At 38.4% G+C, this 21,420-nt stretch overlaps 1 protein-coding gene across 1 annotated transcript in view; it reads right to left on the reverse strand.

The window, feature by feature from the left end:
* Positions 1-21,420, reverse strand: part of radil2a (Ras association and DIL domains 2a) — a 39,366-nt gene that overhangs the window by 4,583 nt on the left and 13,363 nt on the right. Inside the window, exons 7-13 of the mRNA XM_056250602.1 lie at positions 20,588-20,763; positions 20,310-20,422; positions 15,669-15,888; positions 14,999-15,171; positions 8,109-8,253; positions 7,279-7,457; positions 3,033-3,381 (exon numbers count right to left, since the gene is read on the reverse strand). Coding sequence (XP_056106577.1) covers positions 3,033-3,381; positions 7,279-7,457; positions 8,109-8,253; positions 14,999-15,171; positions 15,669-15,888; positions 20,310-20,422; positions 20,588-20,763 — 1,355 coding nt within the window. The remainder of the gene's footprint in view (positions 1-3,032; positions 3,382-7,278; positions 7,458-8,108; positions 8,254-14,998; positions 15,172-15,668; positions 15,889-20,309; positions 20,423-20,587; positions 20,764-21,420) is intronic.

Consider the following 21,420-nt stretch of genomic DNA (forward strand, 5'->3'; position numbering starts at 1 on the left):
TTTTTGGGTGAACTATTACAATATGCTTTTTTTCAGAGCTGAATTTGCATGCTGCTTCAGTTCATGAAGGGTTCCTGCTGATTGGATTCTCATTCTTTAAAAATGTATGACCTGTAATCATGGTAATCATTCCTCGACATTGATGAAACAGCAAGAGTTTAACATATTCCTCCAAATGCCCCAACAATAAGTGTTAAAGCGCTGAAGAAACTCTATGATTTACCTGATCCTGAGAGAGAGAGATTGAGGAACAATTTGGATTGCTTAATTCTGAATAGGTTTTTTTTATTTATTCTCACCTGACCATTGCTCATTTTATAAATATATTATGCTTGGGAAAAACATTCTGGAGAGGAGATATGCTGGTTTCCAGCTTCTTCACCCGATGGAGCCAGAGCACACAAACCCAACTCCACATCAACAGCAGCACATCCCATACGCCTCCAAAGACAATACACCCTGCCTTTGAAATCAGGGAACACACTACAGGGTGAACATGTCTGAGGTATTTCTCAGAGTACAGCTCACAAACTAATAGAAGACAAGCAGTACGAGAGCTACATCACTGAGGGTACATCAGTGTAAAATCATGCATATATGCAAGGAACGCTGCTTTTTTGTTGTTGTTCCCAAACCTACACAGCAAAAACTCTGAATTAACTCTCCTGGGAGTTTATTTGGCTCCAGACTCAAGAGTATTAAAGTGTTAAAATATGAGTGTTAAATTAACACTCAAGAGTGTTAAAGTTATTGAGCTAATTAAGTGATTAATTGAATGATGATTGACCATCATTGAAGACACCTGATGTTAACAAGCAGAATCACTGAAGGAGAAAATCTCATTTTCAAAGTCACCATTATGGTGATCATCGTTTGCTTTAGTTGGCCTCCTGACCCTTAAACTATTAACATTAGATTTAGTTTGGCAGTTGTAACTGAGTTACAACTGCCAGATGAACTAAGAGAAAAGGTGGTCAGGTGGTGTTGGTTATGGTTTGACATAATCATCGTTTGACCAGAATCACAAAACCTATTTAGAGCGTTAGGATTACCTTGTTAATTACAGCAACACTATAATTCTATAGCAAACGTTTTTCAGCACTTTCAATATAATCCAAAATATTTCTTAAACTTTGTTCTGATCAAAAGAGTTTATTTAGAGTTTATGAAAAATTATTTTATTTAGACACACTGACATCAATGATCAGCCTGTGAATCTCAACAATGGTGACAATAATAAAGCATGTTGAAGTGCATTATGGCCTCCACCAATCAAAACTCATTCATGGCTCCCATCATGCATTGCAGTATGAATAAATTATGATCTGAATTGTCTTAGTAATTTCCTTTTCCTAATTGAAAAATCAGTTTGTCACCATTGTTGAGATTCATACACTGATTCTTGATGTCTGTGAGTGCCTAAAAGAAATAAATTTTTTTATCAGAACAACTTTTAAGAAAGCATTTGAATTGTATCAAAAATTCTGGATCTTACGTTGTAGAATCACTGTGATGCTGTAATCAACAATATACATTTAAGTCAGAGATTAAGCTCTAAATTAGTTCAGTGATTCAGGTCAACTGATGATTTTTTAAAAACATAACCAACACCATCAGGTCATCTTTTCTCTTTGTTCATCTGGCAGTTATAATGCTCTTACAACAGCCAAACAAAATCTAAAGTAAAAAATTGTAAGGGTTAACTGACCAACTAAAGCAAACACTGATCTCCATAATGGTGACTTAAAATTCACCTTCAGTGATTCTACTTGTTAACATCAGGTGTCTTCAATGTTGGTCAATCATCACTCAATTAATCACTTAATTATCTCATTAACTTTAACACTGTTTCAGTGTTAATTTAACACTCTTGAGTGTGGAGTCATATAAACTCCCAGGAGAGTTAATTTAACACTGGAGTTTTGGCTGTGTAGTGACTAAACAGACCTTTATCCAGAATCTGGTGGAGAAAAGCAGATCAGCAAGTGTACTGGTGTCTCCTTGATCATTGCAAATCAGGGATTGGTGCTTACATTTTTCCCAAGGTCCACATGTGCGCCTTAGTTTTTTATAGGCCTACTTAAAATAAATAATTTTACAGGTCAGCCAAGACAAAAGCTAGCAAAAATTTGCGTTGAATTTAATGCCAGATACAGTTTATTGTGTAACCAAAATACCAATAATAACCAGGAAAAACTTTTTTCATAATGGGCTTTTATTTATAAACAAGCATAAAATACACTGGGACTCTTATTTTGAAAAATTGTACGTTTTACTATAGAGTGCAACAGTCTGGTTCCAGAAGTAAACAATAATTTTCTCCATAAGAAAATTGAGTTTTATCATTTTAAATGAGTATTTTATGTTTCTCAGACATTAATTTGATCATGCTTCGTGGGATTGTAGTTCTTTTCCTCCCAAAAAACGTTAAGTACACTGACTATTTTTTTTATTACTTTTACTAAGTTTGTGGTGTTGTGATTCAACTCGTAGCTGTGGTTGCTTTGCTTCATGGCTTATAGCTCTTTAATGAAGTTTTTTTTTAAATCCCTATGGGAAAAATCAATGAAAACAAAAAAAAATACTTTAGGAACCAGTGCCACCAAAAAAGAGGGCTATATTGCCAGCTGCTCATTCAAAAAGATGAGGAAGATAAAATAAGCACTATTACAACCATATACAGCCATCCACATCATATTACAATATACACACCATAATGTAAACATTGTCAACAGTAGATCATAAGCGACTGCTTGGCATAAATATGCGGTGTTCATTGTTTGAGAACAGCTCTGAAACCACAAGCTTGTAGAAAGTGCATTTTTACTTTGAAATGTGTCATATTTATTTAATGCCATCATAGCCTTTCGTAATTTAATAATCACACTGGGCTGTATCGCGATTCCTGTTTTTCCATCCACAAATTTACGTTTGCTATACTATTTTAGATATTAAAGACTTTTTATAACCTTATATTTCACAAAGCTGAGGACTTGCGGGGACCTTTTTTTATCCACACACGTGCGGGTTACCTTTCCTGTGCTGGTGTGCCGTCTGCTGCGTCGCCCCCTCCAGTGGGCCTGTTTCCAGCTCGGCCTGGTCGAGATTCTGAGGGGTGTTGGGAGGCGTGAGCAGGCAGGAGGGGTCGAGGGCCAGACTCTTGTGGTAGCCCAGGTCTGTACTCCCAGACAAGCTGTTTTGGAGCTCCAGGCTCTTGAGTTTCTGGGTCAGGACGGCCTCACACGAGCTCAGGTTGCTGTGAGAGTCCCGGAGCGGAGGAGGTGTTATGGTGGCAGGGTGTTGATCTGTTGCCTCTGAATCCTGGCAGGTGATTGGTTCAGTCGTTGGTTCAGTCTCTTCATTCAAGTTACTGCTGGAGCCCTGAATGAATCCAAAATGACAAAAATAATTATCAGCCCATATTTCAAGTCATGTTCGATTTATTTGTAGAGCACTTTTCAGAATATGCATCACTTCAAAGCAGCTTTGGAAAAAGTCATACAGTTCTATCAGTAATGCCTTAGTGCTTTACCATTAATTTAAGTGATCTTGGATGATATGACAATATAAAACAGGATACTGGTGATCCCCCGGATTTAGATCTATCTATTATTGTATTTGTAGTGTTGTCTAGCACATATATCCGTGGCATAATGACTCAGGCACACATCTGAGCGCCCAAAGGCAATTAAGATATAAATATTGGTAATTTTGTTCTATCAGGAGATATAAATGTTGGTTGGTTTTGTTCTATCACGAGATGTAAAGTGCCCCTATTATGCTTACTATTATACTGCTGTTTGGTTTGTGAATGTTAGGGCTCCATTTCGATTGTCAGAAGTTGTGAATGGTACCAAAATCCTGAATCGTACCATACCCTTCCGTTGGGGTACCTAGCACAGTAGTTCGGTACTAAAGGGTGGAGCTAGACACATTGCAGAACGCTGATTGGTTGACAGAGAATCGTCACTTGCGCATGCTTTTCGGCTGTGTTTTCCCCTCCAGCCTTAATTTTGCTCAAACAAAGCTCGTCTTCTCCTTGTGACAAACAGCCACATGTAGAGAAGCAAGAACAATATTTGCTGTATGTCCTCCATTGTTGTTTACTGTGTTGCTTTCTTCTTCATGAGAATGACGTTGATCGCTACACCACGCCTATCAAGTAAGGGTACTGTTGCTGGTGGCCGCAACGCAAGACGTATCAGGGGTTACCGTCCTGAATCGTTCTGTACCGCTTGGTGGAAACGAGCCATAAAAGGTCTGCAAAGTTTTAAAGATTTAAGTGAACAACAAATATAGTTCAGTCAGGACCACTCTGTTTGATTAAGATTATTGTAGAGGCTCTGACTGTTATTTGATATTAATTCTGAATGTTATATCAGAATTTTTATAAGCAACAGTACATAGTTCCAAGCGGAAGTAATATAATATAAAGAACTGTAGAAAGATTGACAAGACTGAGCAACAATGTGTGATGAGATTGACAAGATTGAGCAACAATGAGCTGGATAGATATATCTCTTTGACAAGCACCTAAACGATTATGTGCTGCATAAGGAGGAGTTGGGGATGGAGGATGGTTAAGCACTAGTCTGTGCGACAGACTGAAGTGCGTGTCTGTGCGAACTGAGTGTACGAATGAAATTGTGCCTTGATTAATGGTAGTGGGAGGAGTTTCGACTCAGCTGAGCATTAGCTGATAGCTAGCTGTCACGCCATGGTCTTCTTGAACTACGCTTGAGCTCCATTCAGTCACTCAAACTACATTTACTGTCTCCGAAAAGAAAAAGAAAAAAACGATTTGGAACTGCCATTCTCACTTCCTGTTACATACCAGTTAACACTGTAACAAATTTGCATAATGCCAGACTGGTCTTCAATGACCGGCTGTGACAACGTCTAATTTGACCTGAAACACTGTTGTTGTACCTCAGGCCCAGAAGAGTTTGGTGTGTGTTGTCGGCGTGTCAAGACGATGCTGTTTTCAGCGCTGCAAATCACTTTGAATGTTAGGATTAGGACACAGACATTGATACGGCAAAACCGATGCCGTTGTTCGTATCACTGGGTATTAAGCGCTGAGAAAGCCTCTGGAGTGGAAATTCAGATGTGACCAATCAGAGCAGAGTAGACCAATCAACACAGACTGGTCCATCTGACCAATCAGAGCAGAGTAGACCAATCAACACAGACTGGACCATCTGACCAATCAGAGCAGAATAGACCAATCACAACAGACTGGACCATCTGACCAATCAGAGCAGAGTAGACCAATCACAACAGACTGGACCATCTGACCAATCAGAGCAGAGTAGACCAATCACAACAGACTGGGCCATCTGACCAATCAGAGCAGAGTAGACCAATCACAACAGACTGGGCCATCTGACCAATCAGAGCAGAGTAGACCAGTCACTAAAGACTGGGCCATCTGACCAATCAGAGCAGAGTAGACCAATCACAACAGACTGGACCATCTGACCAATCAGAGCAGAGTAGACCAGTCACTAAAGACTGGGCCATCTGACCAATCAGAGCAGAGTAGACTAATCACAACAGACTGGGAAATCTGACCAATCAGAGCAGAGTAGACCAATCAACACAGACTGGACCATCTGACCAATCAGAGCAGAATAGACCAATCACTAAAGACTGGGCCATCTGACCAATCAGAGCAGAGTAGACCAATCACAACAGACTGGACCATCTGACCAATCAGAGCAGAGTAGACCAATCACAACAGACTGGGCCATCTGACCAATCAGAGCAGAGTAGACCAATCACAACAGACTGGGCCATCTGACCAATCAGAGCAGAGTAGACCAATCACAACAGACTGGACCATCTGACCAATCAGAGCAGAGTAGACCAATCACAACAGACTGGACCATCTGACCAATGAGAGCAGAGTAGACCAATCACAACAGACTGGGCCATCTGATCAATCAGAGCAGAGTAGACCAGTCACTAAAGACTGGGCCATCTGACCAATCAGAGCAGAGTAGACCAATCACAACAGACTGGACCATCTGACCAATCAGAGCAGAGTAGACCAGTCACTAAAGACTGGGCCATCTGACCAATCAGAGCAGAGTAGACCAGTCACTAAAGACTGGGCCATCTGACCAATCAGAGCAGAGTAGACCAATCACAACAGACTGGGAAATCTGACCAATCAGAGCAGAGTAGACCAATCACAACAGACTGGGCCATCTGACCAATCAGAGCAGAGTAGACCAATCACAACAGACTGGACCATCTGACCAATCAGAGCAGAGTAGACCAATCACAACAGAGTGGAAAATCTGACCAATCAGAGCAGAGTAGACCAATCACAACAGACTGGACCATCTGACCAATCAGAGCAGAGTAGACAAATCACAACAGAGTGGGAAATCTGACCAATCAGAGCAGAGTAGACCAATCACTAAAGACTGGGCCATCTGACCAATCAGAGCAGAGTAGACCAATCAACACAGACTGGTCCATCTGACCAATCAGAGCAGAGTAGACCAATCAACACAGACTGGTCCATCTGACCAATCAGAGCAGAGTAGACCAATCAACACAGACTGGTCCATCTGACCAATCAGAGTAGAGTAGACCAATCACTAAAGACTGGTCCATCTGACCAATCAGAGCAGAGTAGACAAATCACGACGGACTGGGCCGCTTGACAAGTAGGCTCGCGGAAAGGAGGGCTTTAGTGAGACCAAATCTTCAAACAAACCGTTTTCAGACTCTTTGAGAAATTAGGTGATGTGCAATGTATATTACGAAAAATACATTTTTGAGAATTAAAAAAAAAAAACTTGGATAGGTTAAATGGTTGATGTAAACCAATTGTAGGAGACCTCAAAACTAAATAAGGAACCTTTAACATAGCCCAATAGGGCCACTTTAAATATTGGTCAGTATTGTTCTATTAAGAGATTTTAATATTGTTCATTGTTGTTCTATTAGGAGATTTAAATATTGGTTGGTTTTGTTGTAAGCGAGACTAAACAATTCTCAAAAAGCATCAATGAAGATATGATTTTCTTGTCTTAAGTGAAAAATAGTCAGTTGTCAAAGAGTTTGATGCGAGTTAAATATTTAATTTCAATTAGTAAAGTCTCTGAGTACAATTGACAATTATTTGTTTCTTAACTATAGGCCAACATTTCGAAATATAAAAAAAAAAAAAAAAAACGCCTATACCCGTCAACTAACCATTGCAACAAATGTCTGTGCATTTTGTGTGGCGTCTATGGAGTTCACAGCATGGAGGTGGTGTACCTGTGAGGGCTGATGATCAGACGGTGTCTGGCTCTCTGGGAGAGACTGGATAAACTCCTGCAGATTCTGCAATGGAGGGAACAGCCCTGGCTCTGTGATGGGATTTCCCAGCTCCAGATGAAAGATGCTGCCGGGCAGGATTAGAGGAGGATGGTTGTCGAAACTTTCCAGGATATTAGCTAAGACAAAAAATATTTTTGCTGTCAGGCACAGAGAATCTCAGTGAGCATTCAAGACATCATTTGAGCCCTTTATACATAGGCCTCCCCCTGATAATGAATCACCCAATGCTAAAAAGGTTAGTTGAAAGCAACATGGACACTGTATGTTTATTGCTTTAAAGATGCCTGCTTTAAACCAATCAATTTTATAATGTGCTATATACAAATAAGTGTGATGTGACTTTACTGGAGAGTTGAAGTGCAGAGCTGGAGCATCTCTATGATCAGATGCTTTCTTAACTGCTGTTTTCTCACTGCTGTCATTTTTGTTGTATGTTTATTTTGTTATTGAGAGAAAAGCACGCATTACATATAAAATATTCATCTAAACGCGGCTCTCATCAGTTTGGGTGGTGTCGCAGACATTCGCTTACAGTAAACTGCTGAAAAGGTATTTGAAACTTATTTTTACCTCCGAGTGAAGAAAGAAAAATAACGTTGTCATGAGTATATCAGGGCCTTAAGGACAACCTTTTAAAATACACATATAAAACAGTATTTAATCAATTTAGGCTGTAGGTATACTATATTATGGAACTGACAATTGTCAAACGTCACTGTTCATCTGTGATTACAGGATGATGTGTGTGCGTTCATATTTGAGCTCACATGTATGGAGGGCCGCCGCTGAATCCTCTGGAGACGGGGTCCAGCATGGAGGGCACGTACGGGCTGTGTTGTACTCTCTCAGCATATGATGCAGCTGTGCAGGGTTCAAATGAACAAACTCAGCTCGCAGAGTGGACCATGATGCCTGTAAACACACACAGATGCATAGAAGAATGAAAAATCCACATAAAACTAAAAGGGCTTTTCAGGCCCAGACAGATTTCTCAGCAAGGTTAGCTAACTATTCAGGAAAGGAGAAATGTGAGATGTGTTGACTCACAATTGGTCACATACATTGTAATCTTGATTTTGCAGCACACAATGGGCACAGAATTGTATTTGACTTATAATGCTTCTGGGAAACACAGCCCTACATGATTTAGCAACGGTAACTGTGGTGAAAAACTGCTTTCAGTTAGTGTACTCATTCACACATCTCACAAATCAATTTAGATGCAATGTGTGTGTAGTCTTGTATAATAATGAAAATACATTTTTAGTAATATCACCTAAAGGGAGCATGTACAAAGAAAATAGCAAAGGACCCAAGACTGAGCCTTGTGGTATACCCTCCTTTACAGATGTTTTACACAAACAAACGGGTAGAATCTAAACTAGGTTAGTGTCTGTCCAGAAATGGCAACACAATATAAAATGAATGTGTCAAATGTAGCACTTAGTTCAAGTAACACTAGCAGAGATATGCAACCCTGGTCAAATATCATTTAGTCTGAATGTTTTAGTACATTTCCATGTAGTAAGGAGAATAATTGGGTGGACACAACAGTTTCCAGAATTTAAATGTAAATGGGTAAATAATCATTCTTTTCACAAAGTTACATATTCTCTGACAACACATGACAAGCAAACTCTGTTGTCCAATATCAAAACATCTTTAAAATACCACAAAGGAAATACAGCCAAAACACTTAAACAAAAGACAGCTCACCAAATAACACTCCTCATTTATTTTTGCATTCTCCTTTACTGGTTTGTCTTATGAATAGCCTGTCTAAATAACAGAGTAGTGTTTTCTTCTGTGTCATTTTTTTTGCATCCAGAACAAAACAACATTCACTTCTTGTATGTAATTAAACCAAATCTCTTCACAAAATGATATAGGAAGCAGTGGCTGGGAATGAACATTGTACAAACTCACTAGAACAACAGACTCTTGCTGAACCTGACAGGATATGTTAGGCATTTCCTTACAGTTACAGCTTAGTTTCATTCAACAGAGAGTTTATCTTTAGAGTTTTGCTTAGGTTTATTTCTTTTAGTTTCATTTAATTTGAATACAGAATATAGTCCATATGCCTTGAACTAAAACAAAGTTTCGGGGAGACCTATAAGGCTATTTTACAAAGTCTTGATTTTGGTTTTGGGGTCTTCTAGAATAGGTTTTCATGCTTGAAAGTTCAAAAGACACATTATTTTCCACATATTTGACATTGTTGCAGCACCTCTCTTCCTAGTCTGTCAGTAACACTCTGTTTAGTTCCTGTCTATATGAAGCCTCTCCTTTCCAAAAGTTTCAGAAATGCCATGCCCTATACCATAACCGCAAGTTTCAACATACTCATTTATTCTACGTATGCCTCGGGTGGGAATTATTTAAATGAGGAATATTGACATGTTTGTTCCTGGAAAACATGAAGGCATTAACCTATTTTAAAATATTTAATACACTGTTTTGAGGGTCGCATGCCAATTATACTGATAGTTACTTAATTTAATTAACCAATTAACTATAAATCAGACATTGCTAAATATTATTTCTTTTTTCTTTATTTTGGGAAGAAATATCACGTGGCATGATTCACCATTATACCCTGAAATGAAGCATGAGAGATTTTTCATAAATCATTTAGCTGATGCATAGACATTATTAGGACGCCTCAAACACATGTGATGGGTGGTGTAACATGAGTCTGGGAAGGGCTGTGATCTGTAGGGCTAAGCCGCAGGACTCACTCTTGGCTAATAAAGCAACAACACAGTCGTGCATGTGCATCAGAAGCATGTTTATGAGTAACTCATTTTCTCCAGCTGAATGTGCAAATTATTTGCGTTTCCCTTCTATCCGTAGCCAAGTCTGGTCTTGGTTTCTCCTTGGGTTTGACTGTAAAAGGTCTAAACAAGTAACCAGTCCCATGAGTAAAGCAGGTCTGGTGTAGATGTTGGATTTACGTCTTGGTTCACAATTATATATATATATATATATATATATATACACAATGAATGTGTATAGAAGCTCAGATCGTTTGGTCTTGAAAGAATTTGATGAGGAATGCTGGAGATCTCTGATTTTGACTGCATTTTGAATATGTGACAAATCTGTGAGAGCACAGTTTAAGAGACTGTTGAGAGAACATGAAATGACTTGTGTCATGTTGTAATTTTTCTTTGCTATAGACACCCACAAAAGGCTGGACTGAAGAGTCAGAATGGCTGTCCCAAAATAGTTGGTTGGAAAAGGGGAAAAGACATCTGCAACTATGTGCAGAAATGGATGTTTTACGAACCACAAACTGTGCGCTCATGCCATGGGTGGGAACTTAACAACCAGTCTCCCAGCAACTTTGACATGCAACCATTGTTTGTTGACGGATAGAGGAAGTTAACATTCTCTAATTGCACACTGGATGATACTGACAGACACATGCTGTCTCTTTAGCCTCAACAAGTGCTACATGTGATAACGTTATTAGCCGGAAAAGCACAGTTCCTCAAGACAAACTTTGATGTTAGCTTGACCTAAAAGTTTCAAATCAATACAGTATTAAGGGTTAGATCGATTGAATGCTAGTGTGTTCGGAGTGGTTACTACAGTTGTCTGTGTTGTAGCTATGGTGTTCCATAGAGGCTGATAGTGTGTTTTTAGGATACTTTTTCACGCTTACAATGGTTAATCCCGGATGATTCAAAATCCTGGGTAAACTATTCCTCGACGACCACGCAACCAGTTTTAATGTGGAAATGTGTGAAACATTGCTGAACCCAAAGTTAAATTTCACCTTCACTCAGGGTTTAAATAGACGTTAACCCAGAGTCACAGCCTGTTCATACAAACACAAAAACTCGGCCTGAATTTTGCATGCGATTTCTGTTAGATCAAAATAAATAAATCATATAGTAATTTAGGCTGACAGAGTATTTTTGTAGATTAAAGTCTTAACCCAAACTTGTAAAATAATATGTTGGCTTATAGGGTTAGATAGCCTTCTTAAAAAGAAGTGCATGTAATTGTGTTGAATGTGCACTTGTAGTTAAGTTTAAAATTAAAATTTTTGAAAAGTACATTTAAAAAAAAACTGTACTTGCAAATAATATAATATTAATGAAATAAAAGGATACTTATGTGAAGTTCAAGAGAGTTTTGTCACTATGTACACTTTTGAAAATTCACTTTAGCAAAGCTAGTAAAGTTTTTCTTCAAAGCACATTTAAATGATTGTTTTAATAACGTTTAGTCATGTTTTAAAGAAGTACGCTTATTTTGATGTTTTGACTAACCTACTAAAGCACATGTAAAGTACTTGATTATGATTTGATCTGTGTAAATTATCTTTAAAGTTAATTTCAAAATTGTAATTTCAAGTGTGTAATTACAAATACATGTTTCAATATAAATTAATATGATTCATATTAATATCTTTTTGTTTACAAAAATGCTTGTCAGTAAATTTAATAACACACTTTAACCTGACAATAAAATAATTACGAAATTGCATATAAAAGGTGTACATGAGTCATACTTAAATGATCTTGTACATTTACATTTTTTCCTCATGTATTATTTATGTATATTGTCCCTTATTAAAATAATAAATCAAAATCCAACAAACATGCAATTGAATATATTCAATTTTTACTACATTATTTCTGTAATAAAAACTCTTTTTAAAAGTAAGCTAAAGTTTTTCACAAGGGTACATCTCTCCGAGTATGTCATAGTTTTAATAACGGAGAAACACCGCTAATCAAATTTGGAATGAAATAGTTTTATAGTAAATATTTACATGTCCCTCATTTACTGTAAAAAGTGCATTTATGGTTGACTGCGTAATGCAGAACAAATAAACAGAGAGATCATGTGACAGAGTGAGTCATGTATATGTTTGTTTGGAGTTTAAACTCAGTCACTTAAGACAGTGAGATCATACTAGCCCCTCCCACTTGTAATCCAGCTCTCTGATTGGTTAAGAGGCTTAACGGTCAAAGTTCGTTTACCGCAGAGACTTCACGAGACCTGTAAACCCCCACGGTACAGGATGTGTTTGGGTGACGTGCTGTAAACCTTGTACTATCCTCTGTTATTCTGCCTTTTTTATGGTATGATAAGCTAAGTGAAACTCATTTCCTCACGCACAAAAGAGTAAACAATGCATCTCCCCACTATCAATGGCTTTTGAAGAAAGTTAACAGGTCTGAGACCAGACAAACAGCTGTTTTGACTTCTTCCATTTCCTGTTCATCAGGTACTAAAGTCCCTCCTGCCTGCGGCGATACGTCTACATTGTATTTACAAAATGATTCAACTTTGATGACTGAGCTGAATACTTATTTAGAATTATATGACAGGCTGAATGCGGCGGCATGTTGAGGCAAGCTGAACAGGGTTTTTTTTATGTGGTGAATGGAAAAATGGCATGACTCAAGGACTAATATGACGTTTGTCATGAGTTTGATGCCATCATGAGGTTATATTGAATTAACTTGATACCTCAAGTCTTGTGAAACAGGTTTGCTCTGTGTTTCTTGAAACATCAGGTCATTTTTATGTCTTTTACAAGGGTTATTGGTGTTCCTATCACTGATACTCACACCTGTCCAATCAGCAGTCAAACCCAGATTACAACCTCCAGCACACCTTGCTGTCAAACCCAAGTTTATTCTTCTTTGCAACTGAGGAATTTCCTTATTTATTCACAAGGAAACTCGATCAAGCTGTTTGTCAAGTGAACTGAACAAACAATATAAGGGTGCACCAACACCATTTTGCCCAATGAATTCCCTTTCTAGTGAATTGTGATCTCTGGATAGGGGCATTTAAAATGATTTAGACTGATTCTCAAATAAATCATTCAGACTGAGTTGTGAACTGTTTTGACTTTAATTCAAGGGAACAACTCAAGATAAAATGTATCTCGCGACACTATGGTTTGCACTTTTACTCTACTGATGTTATATTTCAGTGTGTAACAACAACAATGTACAGGTAGCACTTTATAATAACATTAGTTAACTAACATAAACTAACAATTAAACATCATTCTAAAGCATATATTTTTGGTTAAAGGTTAAGTTTAACATTTACTAATACATTACTAAAATAAAAATACTAAAATCTGTTAATATTTTAATGGACCTGAACTGAACAATAAACAGCTGTATTTTTATTAACTAAAATGAAGAAAGATCAATAAATGTTTTAACAAATGTATTGCTCATTGTTAGTTAATGCATTAAGTAATGTTATTATAAGGCATTATTGTATAGTGTTACAAATGTATATTCACTATAGAAACATCCATGATGTTTAAGGGTGGGTTCACATATGAACACAACACAGAACAAAGTCATCTACTGTAAACGAACCAAAAACAGGACATGATGTCACAAGATGTGACCCTAAAAAGGACACAATGTTCAAGCAAACCTGTTTTTTCACGCCATAGCCGTGATGTTGACATTCACAATTCAGTTCAGGCACAACTTGTTTTCTTGTTAAAAATGACAGTGTGAACACGAAGCGAACCAGGACTTAATGTATCTTCTTCTGTCTTTTTTTTTATTATCCGGATCAAACAAACCAAGAGAACCCAACCACAAGTGTGAACACACCCTTAATTTTAATTCATCTCCATGACTTTTCCATGACAATAGGAAACAACATATTGGGTAGATGGTTCAAATCATATTTTGCCTAAAAATTAAAAGAGAAATTATATAAAATATAAAATTATCTTTAGCCTTTAGAAAATGAAACATTTCCCCAAAATTCTCATTTTCTCATACGTACGGATGGATGGATGGATGGATGGAGGGATGGATGAATTAATGGATGGGTGGATGAATTGATGGATGGATGGATGGGTGGGTGGGTGGGTGGGTGGATGGATGGATGAATGGATGGATGAATGAATGAATGAATGGATGGATGAATGGGTGGGTGGATGGATGGATGGATGGATGGATGGATGGATGGATGGATGGATGGATGGATGAATGGATGGATGGATGAATGAATGGATGAATGGATGGATGGATGGATGGGTGGGTGGATGAAGGAATGGATGGATGGATGGATGAATGGGTGGGTGGATAAAGGAATGGATGGATGGATGAATGAATGAATGGATGAATGGATGGATGGATGAATGGGTGGGTGGATGAAGGAATGGATGGATGGATGGATGAATGGGTGGGTGGATAAAGGAATGGATGGATGGATGAATGAATGAATGGATGAATGGATGGATGGATGAATGGGTGGGTGGATGAAGGAATGGATGGACGGATGGATGAATGGGTGGGTGGATAAAGGAATGGATGGATGGATGGATGAATGAATGAATGGATGAATGGATGGATGGATGAATGGGTGGGTGGATGAAGGAATGGATGGATGGATGGATGAATGAATGAATTCAGCTTAAGGCACATTATTAATCTTATATCTGTATGGAAAATATAGCTTTACTAATTGTACAAATATTGTCTTTTTTACTGTTTATAAAATTGAATGTTGTTTGAATCCTGTAAAGATTTGATTTATTTTGTGTCAGAACATGTCATTGTGTGCAAGAACATGAGCAGGGTACTGGAATCATCCCTAAAACAACGGTTTTGCAAGCACTTGTGAAGCATCTCTGCGAGAGTCTGACCTGCAGCAGGGTCTCTTTGGGGGTCGCGAGCAGGTTGACGGCTGAGGAGAGTTTCTGGAAGGAGTCGGCAGCCAAATCTCCCAGCCCGACGCTTTGGGTCCAGTCCATCAGCAAATCCAGGTTGGCCCGGATCTGCACTCCTCTGGACCACTGGTAGAAACCACCGCCAGACCCTTCAAACACAACCACCACTATATTTATTCTAATGTCCCAGTTAGTGCAATCATGGTAACATGTTCATCATATTAAGCTTCTCTTTATGTTTCAATAATCATCAAAAGTCACAAGCTGGATTTAAACTCAACCAGTCATAGTTGTGTCTGGCTTCAGCAGAGCAAACAGCTTTTCCGTGCGGCCAATGATATTTACACCTGGATGCAAATATTCACTCTGTAAAATTCACACCCTTGTGAGAAACACGTCCCAACAGAGAAGCAGGACCACTGCGGTGAAAACAGCCGGTTCTACAAAGTAGTTTACAATGCACTCTCTCGTCTTCTCTTTTGTTCTTATTTTGGTGTGTGAATTCATATAACTTGCATCGAGACCTCAGTGGTGAGTCGCATTCAGAAAACCCAAAGAGTTCACGCACAGTAAATTTACTCTGATTATTTTTGAGTCGGTCAGGTTTTGTCGAGTCTCCAGAAGGACAGTGCGCGCGTGTGCTCACCTCTCTCCATGAGCGCGTTGAAGAGCGAGGCGTTGGTGAAGAAGAACAGGTAGGTCAGCAGCTGAGACGTGATCTCGCGGTGCACCAGGAAAGTGTTGAGCAGGTGCAGTGCCTCCTTCAGGACGTCCAGGACTCGGCTGAGTCCCGCGGGCATGCGCAGCTGTCCGCTCTCAGAGAAAGGGTTACTGTCCAGCAGCTCCGGTAACACAGCATACATGCTCTAACAGACGGGACGGGGAAATGATGCTCGATTAATGTGCTTAACAATCCATCAACTGACGTATCCTGTACAGACTCTTATAATGTGAATGCTGCAAGCTTAAATACTTGCTAAATAGTTTACTTTATTAAGAGCACCACCCCATATATAACACATCGTTTACTGAAGTATATATGGATTGTGTAGTTATAATAATTACTCCAAAGTCATGTGAAAATGATGAATTCATTATTTTGCGCACAATGCAGTCATATAATATCTACAACATATATATCATGGGGGGCACACAGGACATAGAGAAAAATCTATGTATAGAGTTGTAAGTTTTAATATACATTTTTAAATCTGAATATATAATTGAAAATCTGAATATATTGCTAGAAAAATCTTGACTTGTGACTGAAAAAAATTATATATAATTTAAATATCTAAATAAAATTATATATATATATATATATATATATATATATATATATATATATATATCCAAAATTTTATCCAAATTGTAAATGTAAAATATAAGTTGTAAAATATCTATGTTTAAAAATGGAAATGTATAGTAATCTAAATACTGTTACGTTTGGGATAAGTGAGATTATTTTTTTTTCTTCTTTGTAAGAAATTAATACTTTTATTAAGCAAGGATGCATTTAGGTGTTAAAAAAAGTGATAGTAAAGGTATTTATAATGTCACAAACATTTCTGTGTCAAATATATATATATATATATATATATATTTTACTTTTTATTAAACAAAAAAAATTTAAATGTTTCTTGGGCATCAAATCATCATATTAGAGTGATTTCTGAAGGATCATGTGACACTAAAGACTGGAGTAATGATGCTTTTAAATGCTATTAAAATAGTATTTTAAATTGTAATAGTATTTCACATTATAACTGTTTTACTGTATTTTTGATCAAATCAACTTTTGAACGGAGGTGTACATGTACAGTATATATTCTAAATATATCTGAATATAAAGTTTAAAGCTCAATAATTATTTATAAATCCTGAATGTGCAGTGGAATACATACAAAGTAACTACGAATATATCTGTAAATGCTGAATGTGCAAACGCAAGCCTAAAGCATAGGAGAAAACACAGGAGAGATTAAGCCAGGTCACATTTTTTGTGCCTTCAGTAGAGAGGACATAGTGAGCGTCCCGTCCGAGCCGACAGGAAGAGCGGCACGGGCCGGCTTCCCCTCAGCAGGAGATATGTGACTGTGACTGGACTCTGGAGAATGTCTCGGCCCTGACTGGCCATTGTTCCAGCGCCAGTGAGAGTCTTGAGAATCATTCAGATAAGACTAAACCAGCAGATGCATCTCACATCCACACTCACTTTTCCCACTGACTAAACCACTGCTGGGAGAGATAAAAGGATTTTGTAAACATATAAGGGCCATGCAGATAAGTGTGCCAGACGCCGGGAACTCGGGCAAGGCTAAGAGTCTAGAGGGAACGTGTTTTATCACAAAGCTGACAAAAACACAGCATGCTGAACTATAACCCTGAAATAAAGGAAAATATTGATGATTCTTTAAGCACAAGAAAAGTGCTTAAATTATGTTTTAGAGATCATGACAACCCATAGAAGCTAATAAAAGGTCAGGTTTCAAACTAAAGGAGTGGTCACATTAGCGAAATTTCAGCTAAATTTAATGAGCAAACAGCGTCCATATTGTCAATAGTGTAGCGATGACACACAGCTCACCTTCACTATGATCATCCATTGCGAATGAAACGTCAGATCTCAATGTAAAGATGTGGTTACATTACTGAAATTTGAGCAGAATTTTATGGGCAAAAGAATACATTGTTTATTGTCAACGGCGATAGATTGAAGAGCGCGTCCGAGTGGAGACTGCGCGCGCCGCCACATCGGGTGACCAGACGTCCCGAAAAATTCAGGACAGTCACGAAATCTAAGCTGTTGTCCCGAATCCGGCCCTAATTGTCCCTTAAATTATACTAAAGCAAAATCTTGAGAAGTTATTGTCTTGATAAAATATTAAAAACTGTCCGTGGAGGTTGAGTCGGCCCCCGCCGGCGGCTCATTGGCTGAAGCATCTTTTCTGTTTCTTTTTTTGAAGTTCTACAAAGATGTAGGCGCGAATTTAGATATTGATACGCAAATTTTCATTCATTCGTTTCGTTGACATGGCTGGTGTACCGGAACCACAACACGCCGTTTTTTAGTGGCAGACTAAAGACTAATGACAGGGTGTTGATCTTTGAAAAAACATGTTTGGTTCAGGTTTTAAATTCATTATCTTTTATTATAGGCTATGTAGTCTAATATCATAGTCGGCCTACCCATAAACACCCCCTAGATCTCTTATTTAAAGGCACACTATGCAAGATTTGTATTTTGTACCTTAATATAACAGCTTCAAAGGGGTATCAGGCCGTAAGTGCAGAGACGCTCTGCTTGAGTGGTATTTACGACAGTAACGTTAAATACAGGTACTCCACAGCGACTTTAGGGGTCGCTATTTGACAAAAACGGAATTCCTGCATAGTGCGCCTTTAACACAACTCTTTAAGTCATCATGAAATCATAATGGACAGTTCTCGTTTTTTTTATGGAATATATAAATGATTTATCTATGCACGTCATTTTTTGTTTAATTCATGTGCCTTTGTAATCAAAATAACTTGCAGTGATATATCTACTTTTTTCTGATGACGTGTTTACTGGGGCGAGGGCGAGACAACCTGTCACTCACATGAGATCCACCAATAGCAAACCACTACCATCCAATCAATTCCCCATGGACAAAAACAAGCCCCGCCCTACATTTGTTCTTGTTCTAGAAGCCGTTTCACTCAGATATACGTCACAATAGGGAAGACAAGATTATCGCAACTTCCGTTTCAATGCCGTCATTGAAACACACATAAACACACTGCCAGGTTGTCAGGGCACAGCAGAGGTTAATGAACCTGAAATAAGTGCTTCAAACTCAAATGCACTTCAGGCATATGAGGTCATTGAGGAACTAACCAGAGCCAAAGGTCCCGCCTCCGATGACTCATCACTGACCGACACATTCTGGCCTTTTACACACCCATGACATCACAGCATTCATGGGCATGACTAAGACATGGATGAATCGCACCATTCACAACCATTAACAATTGATATATGATGAAACAGACCATTAAAACATGTGTTAACAGGAAAGCAGTTTATTTCCATTATTATAACCTGTTTAATATTCCGTACGTTCTTTTATCATGAAACAATACAATTTCCAGACACCAACCAATCACCTTACACAGTCTGACATCACAGGCAAAAGAAAAGGAGTTTATGGCTTGTTAAACGACATTTACATGCTAATTATCTGGTAACCGTTAACTTTCTGGTAGGCATTATGATTGCTGTAACTGGACAATCCTCTCCCTTTCTGGGGATGAGAACAGAATATTTCCTGGTCAGGAAACAGATGAACTCTCAGAGTCCAAATGTGGAGGTGCACAGCTGCTTCCTCATCAGGCAGAGGATGGGTAACTCTGTCCTTCCTATCCGCTACAATGCCTCTTAACTCCTGACTCGCCAGTTGTTTTCTAGTTTAGGACTGGAGTGTTTGAACCGTGAAGGACTTAACCTCTCCACTGACTATTTATCAATGAAGTTATTCTGTAACAAACACGTCACATATTTCTTGTCTCCAACTTGAGGTGACTTCATTGCGTGGACCATCGAAACTGATGTAATATAATGGAGATTGAGTTTCAAAATGTTCCCTTTCATTTTCATTTAGCGATTTTTAATAGTTTTAGTTTTAGTAAACCATAACAACACTGGTTTCCTTGAGAGGTTCCCATGGAGGCACATCAAAGATTAAAGGAATAGGTCTTAGAAAAGTAAACAATTCTCCTTATGTTCCATTGAGAAAATAACAATGGACAGAAAATAACAATTTCTACCTGATTGAACTATTCCTTTAAGACATGCATCACGTACGGCAACAGACAAATCCAGCAAGAAAATAAATGTTCTGAAACATTCCCCGCTCATCTGAGAGGGGCAGGGATTTGCCATTAACTTGAGCCTTGAGAAAATACACTGTTAATGTGTTTGTTTTTGATTCTTTGGGAAAGAGAGGACAAGTTATCTCGCTCACCAATAGCTGTGGCCAATCCCTATGTCTCACCGCCTTGTTATGACTTTACTTTGGCTGACAGACTGGAAGTACAAAATGCTGTTTACGCAGTTATGTCCTGTTTCACATATTTTAAATCCTTTCAGGGCTATGAGGAAAATATTTAATGTAAAATAAACATTACATATTAAATACTAGCACAGTACAATATTGGACCTAATGGCCAATACTATTAGTAATATTGGACCTATATTTGATAGTGCAAAATATCAATTGGACCTAATAGCCTTTAATATACTTACTTTGGTGAGATAGTAGACACACTGCTGGAAGGTGAACATGATGACTTCCTCTAGGACAGTCATGGCCTCCTCACTGGCAGCACGTGTGGACTGGATCTGACAATCCAATGATTCTGAGCAGATGGAGACATGATGTTACTGCACATTCGCAAGTGACTTCTAAGTACAGATCTACCAGTCGCTGGAAGATCAAAAGATAAAATAATAACTAAAGCAATGAGCGAACAAGGTCAGTGATCTAATACATATTTGGGACAACACATAGGGAAGGCTGGTACCTTTGTCCTGTTCCTGTCTGTCCTGCTGTCTCCATGTTAAGAGCAGAGGGACCTCATGCTGGATGAAGTGCAGCAGCTCAATGGAGTTGGACATCCACAGCACCAGCGGCTGCAGGCCTGGGATCAGATCCTTCATGTTCAACACATGCAGCTCTGCTGACATATCACTGGAGCTTCTGTTGCATAAAGAGCACAATGCCCACATGTTATAAAAACATAGGCAGACAGACAGATGGATAAACTTGTGTGAGTCTACCCAACAAACCAATAATCCATTAATTATCAGGCCAACCAACCAACAAAACATCCATCTATCCACCTATATATCGGTCTGCCCAAACAAGAAATCAAGATTCATTTGTCTAACCAACCAACCAACCAACCATATAAACAACCATCCCTTCATCTGTCTTATTAACCAACCAGTTGTCTATACATAAAAATATCTGTCCAACCAACTAACCAACCATCTTTCTGTCTATATACACCTATGTATAAGCTTGTTCATTCAAACAAACTATCATAAACCTATCCATTTTTCTGGCCAACAATCCATCTACCTTTTTGCCAGTCAGTCTAAATATCTGTTCAAAAACCAACTGACATCCATCTATCTAACCATTTATTTATCTGTCTGTCTGTCTAACCAACCCATCAAACAACTAAATAGCTATCTATCTTCCTGATTAACCAAGATCTGTCTATATATCAAAATTTCTGTCCATCCAACCAACTAACCAAACAAACATCTCTAGTCATCCAACACCTATTCATTGGTCTGTCCAACCAATCACCCAGCATTTATCAATTAGTTTTTCTAACCAACCAACCAT

Source organism: Rhinichthys klamathensis, unplaced genomic scaffold (genome assembly GCF_029890125.1).
Source record: "Rhinichthys klamathensis goyatoka isolate OS25496 unplaced genomic scaffold, OSU_Roscu_1.1 h1tg000004l_1, whole genome shotgun sequence".
NCBI classification, from domain to species: domain Eukaryota; kingdom Metazoa; phylum Chordata; class Actinopteri; order Cypriniformes; family Leuciscidae; genus Rhinichthys; species Rhinichthys klamathensis.